Raw genomic sequence first — 12,914 nt, 5'->3', positions numbered from 1 at the left:
CGTCCGCGGAGCACCCGGCGCGTGCCGGACTGGGCCGGGCGCTAGGGACGGAGGGTCCTTCCCGAAGGCGCAAGGCCCTGCTCTCGGGCTTCGTTCTGGCCGGAAGCAGGCCAGAGTCAAGTAGACAGCTGAACAGGAAACTCGGACTATGATAAGGTAGAGAGTAAACCGGGGAAAGGGCGCGGGGGGGCCTGGAAGGGCCTCCTAAGGGGATCCTGTTTCCACGGAGACCCTAACGAGGAGGGAGTAGAGGGAACGGCCTGTGCAACGGCCCGGGGAAATATACTTGCAGGTAAGTGATACCTCCAAGAAGCAGCTCCTCCTTTGCCATGGTTGGTCTGAGAAGCCGTTACATGTGGAAACTGAGGCTGAGAGAGGTGAAGGGACTGGCTTAAGGTGACACAGCAAAATGCTGGCAGAAGGACTGGGACTCAACAGAAGGGGACCGGGAAGCCCGAAGTTGTCACCTAGGGCATCCAGTTCATCACATTTGTCTGACAGCTGTGTCTACTCTGCACCTCTTCAGGGCGCTACTCAGGGCCAGGTGCCCTTGTCTTCCACCTGAAGGACGCCAGCAGCCCCCATTTCCATTCTCCATACGGCAGCCAGACTCTGCTCAAAACAACCTCCAGCCAAAGCCCTCAGTGGGTCATTCCCTCTGGATAAAATATGAACTCTACAAGTTGAGTGACCGTGGATTATCACCCAATGAGCCCACTCGTCAGTTTAAAAGGGGACCTCATCAGGACAGCAAGTGGAAGCCAGGACTGTCCAGGACACACCAGGATGGATGGGCACGCTACGCACAAGGCCCTGCACCCGGGGCTGGGACTAGGATGGGACCAGTGAGGTGTCCGGGGCATCCAGTTCAAGGAGGCTTTCACTCGGGCCCCAACTCTGCATTTGCACAGCCTGCACCTGGGACACTGGCTGAACCTCTGCTGCTACACTGGTCCTTTTCAAGGCCCCGGAACACAACACGCCCTCCCTCTCCTCAGGGCCTTTGCCTGCGTTCCTGCTCTTCAGTGGTCAGATCCAGCATCACCCCGTCAGGGAAGCCTTCCCTGATTTCCCCAGCCTGGTCAAATTCGGCTATCCTTTACTCTCAAAGTGCCAGATGTTCCTCCTTCCAGCACTGACCACATGGGAAGCACTTGACATTATTTCGTGTATCCCAGGATACATGTTTACTTTGGGGAGCACAGAAAATATTGATCCCAGATTTGGAGTCACTGTAAAGTGTCAGTAGTGAGTGGAAGAGTTTGGGCTTCTAAGGTGGACGCACCCCTGAAGTGAGGTTTTCTGGGTTCAAGTCTTTTCATTGCTCACTTGGCTTTGTGACTTCAGGTAAGAGACTTGAACCTCTCCTGCTACCAGTTTTCCCCTCAAAAAGGGGGATTGCTTAGTGTCGCCTTCAGAGGGTTGCTATGGAGACAAAATGCTTTAATAAAATTCTTGGATGGGACACTAGAACTGAATTTTTTTTTTTTTTTTGAGTTGGAGACTCACTGTGTCGCCCAGGCTGGAGTGTAGTGGCACGCTCACGGCCACCACGGCCTCCACCTTCTGGCCTCAGGCGATCCTTCTGCTTTAGCCTTCCAAGGAGCTGGAACCACAGGCACATGCCACCACGCCCGGCTAATTTTTGGATTTATTGTAGAGACGAGGTCTCGCCAAGTTGCCCAGGCTGGTCTCGAACCTCGGGGCTCAAGCAGCCCTCTCTTCTCCGCCCCCAGAGTGCTGGGGTGACAGGCGTGAGCCACCGCACCAGGCGAAGAGCTGATACTGATCAAGCTGTTATTTCCAGCGTTTATTCCTAGCAACTCCTAGGAATATCCCCGTTTTGGAGACGAGAAACTCAGACTCAGGGCTAACAGGTGGAATGAGGACTGAAACACAAGCCTGTTATCCATGATGCTCATGAGTGTGTACTCGCCTCGATTCCTTGACTCACGTAGGAAATTCTTGCAAGCAAATCTGACAATAAGGGAATTCCCGTGCAGAGCGTGACGCGGGAGGAAGTTAAGCGGGACGGCGCGGGGCATGCTGGTTGTTGTAGGCCGGCGTGTCGCGGAGCCCGCTGGGAGTCGTAGTGCGGCCCGCGCCCACACGCCCGGAGAGGCCCCGCCCCGTCCCGGACGTCACGGCCGGGCCCGGGCGGGACTCCGCGGCGCCTGCGCCTCTTGCCCGCCTGGGCGCGTGAGCCGGTGGCTCGGCCGGGGCCGGGGCCGCGGAGCGTTGGGCGGATTACCGCGGTTGATAGAGCTAGGGAATTTAGAAGCGGGCTTGGCGCCGAGCGCTCCGCCAGCATTCGCTGCTGCTGTTTCTAAGTAGTCCTCGGCGACCCTTGAAAGCAGCTCTTATCTTACCTCCCCGTTTGCCAGACGGGGAGGCCGAGGCTGGGAGGAGGGTGGCTCTGCGGGGGCGCAGCAAGAAGGGCGCGAGAGCCGCGCCGGAGTCCAGTCCTCTTAGTCCTGGGCACCTGCCGGTTCCCCGTGACGAGGGAGGTGGCGACGGGGAGGTTCTAAGCAAAATGTGGGCGGGTGTGCGTTTTCACGAAGTGCGTCCTGGCTGCCTCGAGGAGACCCCCGTGCGCAGCAGCAGTGTCGGAGGCAGGGAGTCCAGAGAGCCAGTGTGTTGGGCACTGTTTACTGCCAGTCCGTCACCATGTCCCCACGTGGTGGGGAGTGTTTGGAACGTTTCTCTCTGCTGATAGAAACTAGAGAGAAAGTCTTTTCTCCTTCCTACAATATGCGGCCGTGACGGTTGGAGCTGTGGCGGCCACGTTGAGACCATGAGGCACACGCGTAAGGTCAAAAAGCTGACGCATGGAACATGTCTGCGTAGAAGGGTGGCAGGAGGCAAGTCCTGAAGGCTGTGGTTGAGCACTTGAAGGAATCCCGGGACTGCCACCCACAGATGTCTTGAGACACGAGATAACGAATATTTGTTGCATAAGCTGATCTTAAAGGCAGGCTTTTGTTACCTGCAGCCAAAAAGCTTACCTAATACACGCAGGAAGCTGCTGCAGTGGTTCAGTAGACTGATCTCAACAAGTGGGAAAACCCTGGGGCTGGCTTGGGATCTCGGATGTAGAGGGCATGAGTAATTTAAAAGAGTATTTTCCAAATATAAAAGCCAGAAAATTCCATGACATCCACAACCTTTATAGATAAGAAACCCCCACCCTCATTACGGCCCAGAAAGTAAGGCTGATGAGATGTTGACAGGAAGGATCATGGAGCCTCCGGAGACAGTGGAATCCCCGGAAGGGATCTGCGGTTGACAGGGTGTGGAATTCCTTTGCTAGTGGAATTCCATGGCAGATGTGTGGAGTCATGTCCCCCGAGGTGTGACTGAGCAGAGCTTTGATTTTATTCAGTGTGTGATGAAGTTTCTAAAATACGCAGCCAGACTGGGCTCAGGGGTTCACACCTGTAATCCCAGCACTTTGGGAGGCTGAGGCAGGAGGATCGCTTAAAGGAGTCCAGAAGTTCGAGACTAGCCTGGGCAACACAGCGAGACCCCCATCTCTACAAAAAAACCTGTAAAAATTAGCTAGATATGGTGGTGAGTGCCTGTAGTCCCAGCTGCTTGGGAGGCTGAGGCAGAAGGATTGCCTGAGCCCAGGAAGACCAGGCTGTGTGAGCCGTGATTGTGCCACTGCACTCCAGCCTGGGTGACAGAGTAAGACTCTGACTCAAAAAAAGGAAAAAAAATACAGCCAAAAGGGGTGGGTGGGTGGGGGAGGTCTCGGTACACTCATTAACTCCTTTTTCTCTTGATGGACATCTGGGTGGTTTTTATCGATTTTTCCCTTTATAATTTGTTTCTGTAATGTGTGAATTTTGTATCATATGTAATTTTTGTGATCAGGAAAAGAATGAAAAGCAGAGGTCTGGGTCTGGAGTGAGGTGGGGGATGAGAAAAAGAATGAGTTTCCCTAATTTATAAAGAGCCCTTGCTACTCATTTAAAAAAAAAAAAAAAAAAGCCAGGCACAGTGACTCACACCTGTAATCCCACACTAAGGGAGGTGGAGGCAAGAGGATTGCCAGAGCCCAGGGGTTCGAGACCAGCCTGGGCAACTTGGTGAGACCTCGTCTCTACAATAAATCAAAAAACTAGCCGAATGTGACTGCGGTTCCACCTATTTAGAAGGCTGAGGTGGAAGGACCACCTGAGCCCATAAGATTGAGGCGGTGGTGGCCGTGAGTGTGCCACTGTCCTCCAGCTTGGACAACAGAGTGAAACTCAAAAAAAATTTTTTTTAATGGGCCGGACACAATGGCTCATGCCTGTAATCCTAGCACTTTGGGACGCTGAGGCAGGAGGATTGCTTGAGCCCAGGGATTTGAGACCAACGTATGCAACATAGCGTGATCTTCTCTCTACAAAAATTTTGAAAAATTAGCCAGGTGTGGTGGCACGCGCCTGTGGTCCCAGCTACTTGGGAGGCTGAGGCAGAAGGATCGCCTGAACCCAGGAAGTCAAGGCTGCGGTGAGCTGTGATCGTGCCACCGCACTCAATAGAGTGAGACCCTGACTCAAAAAAAACCAAAAGTAAGTCAAAAGAAAGATGATCATCATAGCAGACATTTATTGGGCACTTACTGTATTCCTGAATGCAGTGTTTTGCTTTAGACATGTCTTTAATCTTCCCAGTGACCCTATAAGGTAGGGACATGATTATCCCCATTCTGCAGATGAGGAAACTGAGATGCAGAAAAGTCAAGCAACTTGCCCAAAATCACAAGCTTGTAAGAACTGGGATTTGAACACACCCTTAAACACGACTACCTTGAACGTGACTACCTGCCTCCCAAGAAAAATAGAAAACGGACCTGAACAGCCAAGGAAATGCAAATACCTTTAAACGCACAATCAGATGCCCCGTCTCACTCAGCATATTGTATGTCAATGTCTCTGAGATGCAGATTTTTACACATAAACAGCTCTGAAATCAGGATGCATCTTAGAATCAATGACATCTTAGATTCAGTGAAATACAGTAAGAGAAATGCAAATTAAAACCACCTATCAGATTGGCAAAGAACAAAACATTTGATAACACACTCTGCTGGCAAGGGTGTGGGAGAAGAGGGCCTCTCAAAAGTTGTGAGAGTTTAAGTGAACAAGGTTCCGAGGAAAACAACGGTGTGCCCCGTCGAGATTCAAAACACAGGCACCCTTTGACCTGGCCATTCAGTTTCTAGAAATGGCCCTTCAGACCTGCTGGTCCTTGTGACCACGGACTTTGGTTCTCTGTTGCACATAACAGCCGTTTGTAATACCGAGGACTGAAAACCGCCTCATCGGCTGAGGTGGAGGGAAAAAAAAGAAGGTTGGCCAGGCACTGGCTCACGCCTGCGGGAAGCTGAAGTGGAAGGATTGCCTGAGGCCAGGAGTTCAAGACCAGCCTGGGCAACACAGCAAAACCCCATTTCTACAAATAACAAGATTAATTAGCCAGGCATGGTAGTGCATGTCTGTAGCCGCTGAGGCAGAGGGATCACTTGAGTCCAGGGGGTCAAGGCTGCTGCTAGCTATGATTGTCCCACCATTCTCCAGCCTGGGCAATAGAGTCAGACCCTGTCTCTTCAACAAAAAAGAAAAAAGAAAAGAAGAAGGTGGGGTCCATCCTGAAGTCGGAATGTTGGAATGCTGTGGCAGCTGTCAAGAGCAGTAAGGAAGCTTTCCAAGTGTTGATGATAACATGATCTCCAAAGTGTGTTAAGTGAAAAGCTGGAGCAGTGGCTCATACCTGTAATTCCAGCACTTTGGAAGGTGGAGGCACAAGGATTGCTGGAGCCCAGGAATTCCGGACCAGCCTGGGCAACTTGGTGAGACCTCATCTCTACAATAAATCAAAAAATCAGCCGGGCGTGGTAGCGCACGCCTGTAATTCCGGCTACTCGGAAGGCTGAGGTGGAAGATCGCTGGAGCCCGGCAGGTCGAGGCTGCGGTGGCCGGGAGCGGCCACTGCACTCCAGTCTGGGCGACAGACAGAGTGAGACTCCAACTCAAAAAAAAAAAAAGTATGTTACGTGAGAAAGGGAAGGTGCAGTTCTGTCGTGTCCTACCTGTTGAGAAGGGGGTGGGGCAGACACACCTCTGTGCCTGCATCAGGAACTGCAGGAGTCTTGGAGTGATGGCCTCTAAGGAGGGAAACGGGACTTTTGGGAACATGAGTCAGGGAGCAACTTACTCCTTACACTTTGCCAGGGAAGGGCTGGCCACTTGTTGCTGTCAAGGAAGGTTTGGTCATTGACGCAACCATTCAACTCTGCTGCAACGTGAAAGTGGCTTGGGACCATCTGCAAATACACTGGCATGGGTGTGGGGCAGTTAAGCTTTGTAGACAACACTGAAACGCGAACTTCCTGTGCTGGGAAATATTATCCCCCTCCCCAACCTTTAAAAAAAAGTGCTCGTAGCCAGGCTCGGTGGCTCAGCCTGTAATCCCGCACCTTTGGGAGACTGAGGTGAGTGGATTGCCTGAGCACGCGGGTTCGAGACCCACCTGGGCAACGAGACCTCATCTCTACAATAAATCAAAAAATCAGCCAGGCGTGGTAGCGCACGCCTGTAGTTCTGGCTACTTGGGATAAAGTGCTGGGATAACAAGCGTGAACCCTGGTGCATGGCCTTGTTTCTTGTTCTCTACCTTATGCAGGCAGTGCGTGTTAGAAAACAAAATTGAAAAGGGTAGCAAGCCGGGTGTAGTGGCTCATGCCTGTCCTCCCAGCACTTTAGGAGGCCAAGGTGAGAGGATTGCCTGAGCTCAGGGGTTCGAGACCAGCCCGGGCAACTTGAGGAGACCTTACCTCTACAATAAATCAAAAAATTAGCCGGGTGTAGTGGTGCACGACTGTAATTCCAGCTACTTGGAAGGCTGAAGTGGAAGGATTGCCTGAACCCAGCAGGTTGAGGCTGCGATGGCCATGAGCGTGTCACTGCACTCTATCCTGGGCGACAGAGTGAGACTTCGATTAAAAAATAAACAAAAGGGTAGCACGGACATTTTTGGTGATCAAAAGGTGTGGAGTTAAAGTTGGAGGCATGTGCCCAGGCCCCTCCTGAAGAGATGCGAGGGCCCGGTGCAGTGGCTCACGCCTGTCATCCCAGCACTTTGGAATGCTGAGACGGGAGGATCCCTTGAGCCCACAAGTTTGAGACCACCCTGGGCAACATGGTGAGACCCTGTGGCTATGAAAAATTAAAAGATGAGCCATGGGTGCTGGCGCATGCCTGTAGTCCCAGCGACTTGAGAGGCGGAGGCAGGAGGATCGTCCTGGAGCCCAGGGGTCCAGCGCTGCAGGGAGCTGTGGCTGTGCCACTCACCTCCAGCCTGGGCGGCAGAGACCCTGTCTCTAGAAATAGAGGTGAGCACAGGGGATGCGTGACATCCCAGGCAGAGCTGGAAATCTGCCTTTGCCCGCGTGCTGCCTACCTGGCGCCACCACCAGGGAGCAGCACGTGCCTGCCGAAACCAGCAGCCCCACCAATGGCACCTGCTGTGTTTTGCCCATGGTGTTTTAAACTTGGAACCAGCATTTTAAAGCCTGGATTTCTGCTAGGTGCAGGGGCTCCCGCCTGTCATCCCAGCACTTTGGGAGGCCGAGGCGAGTGGATTGCTTGAGCCCAGGGGTGCGAGACCAGCCCGGGCAACTTGACTAGACCTTGTCTCTGCAATAAATCAAAAAATTAGCTGGGCGTGGCAGCGTGTGCCTGTAGTTCCAGCTACTTGGAAGGCTGGGCGGAAGGATCGCCGGAGCCCAGCGGGTCGAGACTGCGGTGGCCGGGAGCGGCCACTGCCCTCCAGCCTGGGCGACAGAGTGATGCTTAAGCTCCAAACCAACCAAATCTCTTTAACTGGCTGATGTGATTCGCAGCTGCCCCCTGGGGTCTGATGTCCCTGCGCTGCCCAGTCCCTTGCCGCAGCCCGTTTCTCACACGTGTGCACTTTTCTCCTCGGGGATGGGTGTCCTGCCATCTGCTTGCCTCCTCCCTCCCATGGAGGTGTTAAAGCACGAGGGCTCGGGGTGAGACCTGGGCTCAGACCCTGGTGACCCAGCTACCTGCTGTGTGGTGTGGCCTTGGGCATGCTACATGATAGCCGTGCCTCCGTTTCCCCATCTGCGAGTGGTGCTAGGTGCATTCCTCAGAGCTGCAGGCACTTCTTGATGGGGTCCGTGCCAGAGCCCCCTGCACAATCGGCCATGAGGTGAGTGCTCAGTGAGCGCCAAGCAGCACTTTCACCTGTCTGGCCCTCAAGGGCACTTGTCTGCTAGCCCCTGATCTCACAAGGGACCTGACACTTGGACCCAAGGCATACCTTCTTCTGTTTTTGAGTCAGGGTCTCTTCACCCAGGCTGGAGTCCAGTAGTGTGTTCATAGCTCACTGCAGCCTCCAACTCCTGGACTCAAGTGATCCTCCTGCCTCAGCCTCCTGAGTAGCTGAGACTACAGGCATGTGCCACCATGCCTGGTTAATTTTTGTTGTTGTTGAGTTGGAGTCTCCCTCTGTCGCCCAGGCTGGAGTGCAGTGGTACACTCACGGCCGCCGCAGCCTCGACTTGCTGGGCTCAGGTGATCCTTCTGCCTCAGCCTTCCAAGTAGCTGGACTAGTTAATTTTAAAATTTTTTTGTAGAGACGAAGTCTTGCTATGTTTCCCAAGCTGGCTTGGAACTCCTGGGCTCAAGCAGTCCTCCCACTTCAGCGTTCCAAAGTGCTGGGATTACAGGCATGAGCCACCATGCTTGGCCCTTCTGGTGTTGAAAATAATTTTTTTCCAGTTCCTGGGGGGCTTCAGGAGAAGCGAGATGGTCTGAGTTTAAGCCCTGGCTCTGCCATGACTAGCTGTGGAATCTTGGGGGAGTCATTTTAACTCTGGACTCAGCTGAGTTTTTGTCATTGGTTTTTTTCTTGGACCCAACCTCTGCATCCTCGAGGCTGCTCATCAGACCTTTCTGGAGTTTGGCTGCCTGCCCCACGCACCAGCCATCGAGTCTCACTCCGTCGCCCAGACTGGAGTGCACTGGGCACTCCTGGCCACCACAGCCTCAACCTGCTGGGCTCAGGCGATCCTTCCGCCTCAGCCTTCCAAGTAGCTGGTTAATTTTCTTCTGGGAACTCCCTCCAGAGGCTTGGGAAGGATTGATCCCACCCTGCAACTCCAAGCAGCACATTTCACCCCCAACCCCACCAAGGTGATTGGCTCTGGGGTAGGCACATGACCCAACCCAGGCCAACGAGAGCCTGCCCTGGGGCTTTCCCTGCAGCCACTGGGAAGCCTCTTTCCAAGAGATTGCTGAACTGGCCCAGTGAGTCTTAACTGAGAAACTGCTAAGACCAGAGCCCGAGGTCTGATGAATCCTGCAAGCCCCCACATCTTGCCAAGCCTTACGTTGGAACCACCTGTGGACTCTTCAGTCTTATAAGCGGATACAGTTATTTAGCTGTGACTTTTGCTTTAGTTTTCTGTCACTTATGAGTTGACACATTCTAATATCCTTCCTTCTGTGATCCCTCAGAGTCACAGATCAAAAGTCTAGTGGTGGGAAAACTTTAAGGAAGGTGAAGTTATGGGTTACATTTTAAAAAATATATCTGTGACCACTCTGGAGTTCTTCAGCTTTTTTCTGTCCCCAAGAGGCTTTTTTTCCTGGTTAATATTGTAGAAGCTGCCTGCCTAGTCTAGATATGGACTGCAACGTCTGTAGCGTTCACTGTGGAATCCCAGTGCCCTGCACACAGGAGGTACCTTATAATTACTTGTTCAATGAATAAGCAAACAAGTTGTTCCCCCCTCCCATCAGCCTGAGGGGTTGTGCAAGAAGCCCCTGCTTTTTCACCTCGCCTCCCACACTCCCCAGCTCACTGTAGCCCAGCCACGCTGGCTGCCATCCTGTCTCTTGAAGCCTCAAGCTTGTTCTTGCCCCAGGGCCTTTGCACCTGCCGGGCGGTCAAGAGGCCTCTTCCCTCATCGTCCATCTCCTCCAGGTCTCAGCTCAATGGCACTGACCACCCTGTCAAAACAGCCCCCAGCCCGCTTTCCGATGTGGTTCCAGCCCATTTGAGGTTCTTCACAAATCACCACCGGGATTTCTGTGTGTTTATGTTTATTGTTTCTTTCCCAGGTCAGCTCCACCAGGGCAGGTCCCCATTGGTCCGTTCACTGTGGTACCCATGTCCAGGACAGTGCCCGGAACATGCGGTGCCAATAAACATGTGCTGACGGAATTCACAAGTGGGGATCGGCCGTCACGACTTCTTCACCAGGACCGACAGGAAGGGCCACGCCTCACCCATTCCGAGTCTCTGGAGCAGGTGAGACATGAGTTCACGGTCTCAGGTGACAGAGCCCTATCCTGAGGCCACGGCTGGGGGGAGGGGGATGGGCCTCACCCCCTAGGCTCCTACGCCCCCCATTCCCACCCCAGTCAACCAGGAAACACCACAAGGCAGCCAAGGTTAGGTAGACTTGCTGCTTTGTTATAAATATATTATGTACATCCAAAACATGACATTAAAATATTACTCCGTGTTACAGAAAAGATATTAAGGCCTTCTATTATTTACATTAAACAAGCAAGCACCTTTAAAAAAAAAACGAGACCAAAAAAGCCCCCTCTTCCTTCTCTGACACACCCTTGCCAGAGGGGACACTGTGCCTCTTCCAGATGACCAAAACCCTTCACAGGGGTTGTGTCCCGCGAAAACATCCAGGTACTGGAGACATCAGCTCTGGCAAATCACATGGGGGCATGAGGTTGGGGCAGCAGAGGAGGAGGTCCAGGCCTGGGCAGGAGGTTCCAGCCTCTCCCGGCCAGCTGCCCAAGACCGCTGCTGAGCCTGGCCATCCCTGGGCAGCAAGGCTGGACTGAAGGTGGCGGCTGGGCCTCCCCTCACCCGGAAGCCTTCTGGGGTCAGTTTGCAGGGTCCTGGCAGGACAGTGCTCTGGAGACACTCCCTGGATCCCTGGGCCAGACGAGGGACAGACAGAGGCAATTCGGTGGCCCCAACACCAGCCACGCTGAAGTGCTGCCCGGCGGGGCGGGGGCGGCAGGTGCGCAGGGAGGGGGTGAGCCCTTCGACCAAGCACAGCCAGCGGGGCGGGACTCCCTTTTCTGCAGTCAGGCTTGGCAGGCAGAGGCAGCTCAGTGGCCGAGGAGGGACCGAGGGAAGAAAACGAAAGGAGGGCGAGAAATCAGTGGCTCAAGTATTTTGTGTCACGCGGGGTGAGCGGGTACCCGGGCCCAGCCCAGGAGACGTCCTCTCCGCGAGGCTGCATTTGGCAGATGGCTTTGGGGTGGGGCGGGGCAGGTTGGCAGCCAGGTGCAGGCCACGGGAGCTACTTGACCTTCTGGGCCCACTTCATGTCGTCCGCCCGCGGCTTCTCCCCGGTCAGGCCCTGGATCAGGCCCTCCAGGCGCCGCCAGAAACCTATCCTTTCCAGGGGGTAGTTCAGCCAGCCTGCAGGGGAATGACAGAGTGAGTGGAAGGCTGGGAGACCTGGCTTTGACAGGGTGGAGCCCAGTGGAGAGTGAGGCTACAGGGCACAGGGACTGACCAGAATCAGGGATGGGGACCTCTTCTGACGGGTCTCCGGCCCCTCAATCATCCATTTTCTTTTTTTTCTTTTTTTAAAGCAGGATTTATTGAGAGGACAGAAACGCTCCCACAGCTGGAGGAGACCTGAAGGGGTTGCCCCATCCATTTTCTTTTTTTTGAGTTGGAGTCTCACTCTGTCGCCCAGACTGGAGGGCAGTGGCCACTCCTGGCCACCACAGCCTCGACCTGCCGGGCTCCGGCGATCCCTCCGCCTCAGTCTTCTGAGTAGCCGGAATTACAGGCACGCGCTACGGCTGATTTTTTGATTTTATTGTAGAGATGAGGTCTCGTCTGCCCAGGCGGGTCTTGAACCCGTGGGCTCAGGCAAACCACTCACCTCCGCCTCCCAAAGGCGCAGGATTACAGGCTGAGCCACCGAGCCCGGCTTACTGAGCACTTTTTTTCTTTGAGTCGGAGTTACACTCTCTCACCCAGGTTGGAGTGCAGTGGCACACTCGTGGCCACTGCAACCTCGACCTGGGATCAGGGGATCCCTCCGCCTCAGCCTTCCAAGTAGCTGGAACTACAGGCGCGTGCCACCATGCCTGGCTGATTTTTTGATTTATTGTAGAGACAAGGCCTCACCAAGTTGCCCAGGTTGGTCTTGAACCCCTGGGCTCAGGCAATCCTCTTGCCTCCACTTCCCAAAGTGCTGGGATGACAGGCATGAGCCACCATTCCCGGCCTTACTGAGCACTTACTATATATATATGCTAGGCACAGTGGCGACCTTCTTATCACTTGGCTCAAATGCCACCTGTCAGGAAGCCTTCCCTGATCGCCCACTTATCCTTTATTTTTTGAAAACCTCTAACCATCTTCGTTAGTTCCCCACTTTCTGTTTTTTCCCAACCCCAACTAGAATGTCAGCTCTGCACTCCAGGACACTGTGCTTTCACTGTTGATCCTCAGAGCCTGGACAAGAGGCTGGCACACAGTAGGTGCTCAATACCCATGGCTCCCACCTCAGTCCTCCAAGTTGCAGCCTCCCACCCACCATGGGGCAGACACGGTGAGCCCCATTTGCCACACGAGAAGACAGGGGCTTGGAGAGGAGTCTCTCAGGCTCTGAACCCAGGCCCACTGAGGTGGTGAACTCATCTCCCGAACAGTCTACACTGGAATCCCTCCACCTGCCCGCCAAGGAGCCTGTGTTTAGGATGTGGCAGAAAGTATTTTCGGTGGCCCTCGATTCTGCTTCCAGATGGACTGTAAAGAAACCCAGTGGCTGGACCATAGAGGGGCCCGCGAGCCGGGCACTGTGAGTGCCGCCACCCGCCCTCCCCCCACACCCCTTC

General features: G+C 54.0%; 1 protein-coding gene and 1 long non-coding RNA gene across 4 annotated transcripts in view; one reads left to right on the top strand and one right to left on the bottom strand.

The window, feature by feature from the left end:
* The window catches only part of UBE2V1 (ubiquitin conjugating enzyme E2 V1), a 53,173-nt gene that overhangs the window by 35,626 nt on the left and 4,633 nt on the right, over window positions 1–12,914 (bottom strand). For 2 of the 3 annotated variants that reach the window (XR_002481776.1, XM_021710656.1), the window contains exon 1: window positions 1,286–1,459. The exons of the other annotated variant lie outside the window; for it this stretch is intronic. Coding sequence is in view for 1 of the 2 variants with exons in the window: in XM_021710656.1 (XP_021566331.1) it covers window positions 1,286–1,322 (37 nt within the window). In the remaining variant the exon portion in view is untranslated. Of the gene's footprint in view, window positions 1–1,285; window positions 1,460–12,914 lie in introns of those variants that run through there. 3 annotated transcript variants of the gene reach the window in all.
* LOC110595354 lies at window positions 93–10,615 on the top strand. Its single transcript, XR_002481777.1, has 2 exons — window positions 93–1,347; window positions 10,143–10,615. It is a non-coding gene; the product is annotated as an uncharacterized LOC110595354 (long non-coding RNA).

This window comes from Carlito syrichta, unplaced genomic scaffold, assembly GCF_000164805.1.
Source record: "Carlito syrichta isolate Samal-C Ts95f unplaced genomic scaffold, Tarsius_syrichta-2.0.1 Scaffold296659, whole genome shotgun sequence".
Classification (NCBI taxonomy): Eukaryota; Metazoa; Chordata; class Mammalia; order Primates; family Tarsiidae; genus Carlito; species Carlito syrichta.
The sequence above is the reverse complement of the archived record's forward strand: the minus strand, read 5'-3'. Positions and strand labels throughout refer to the sequence as shown.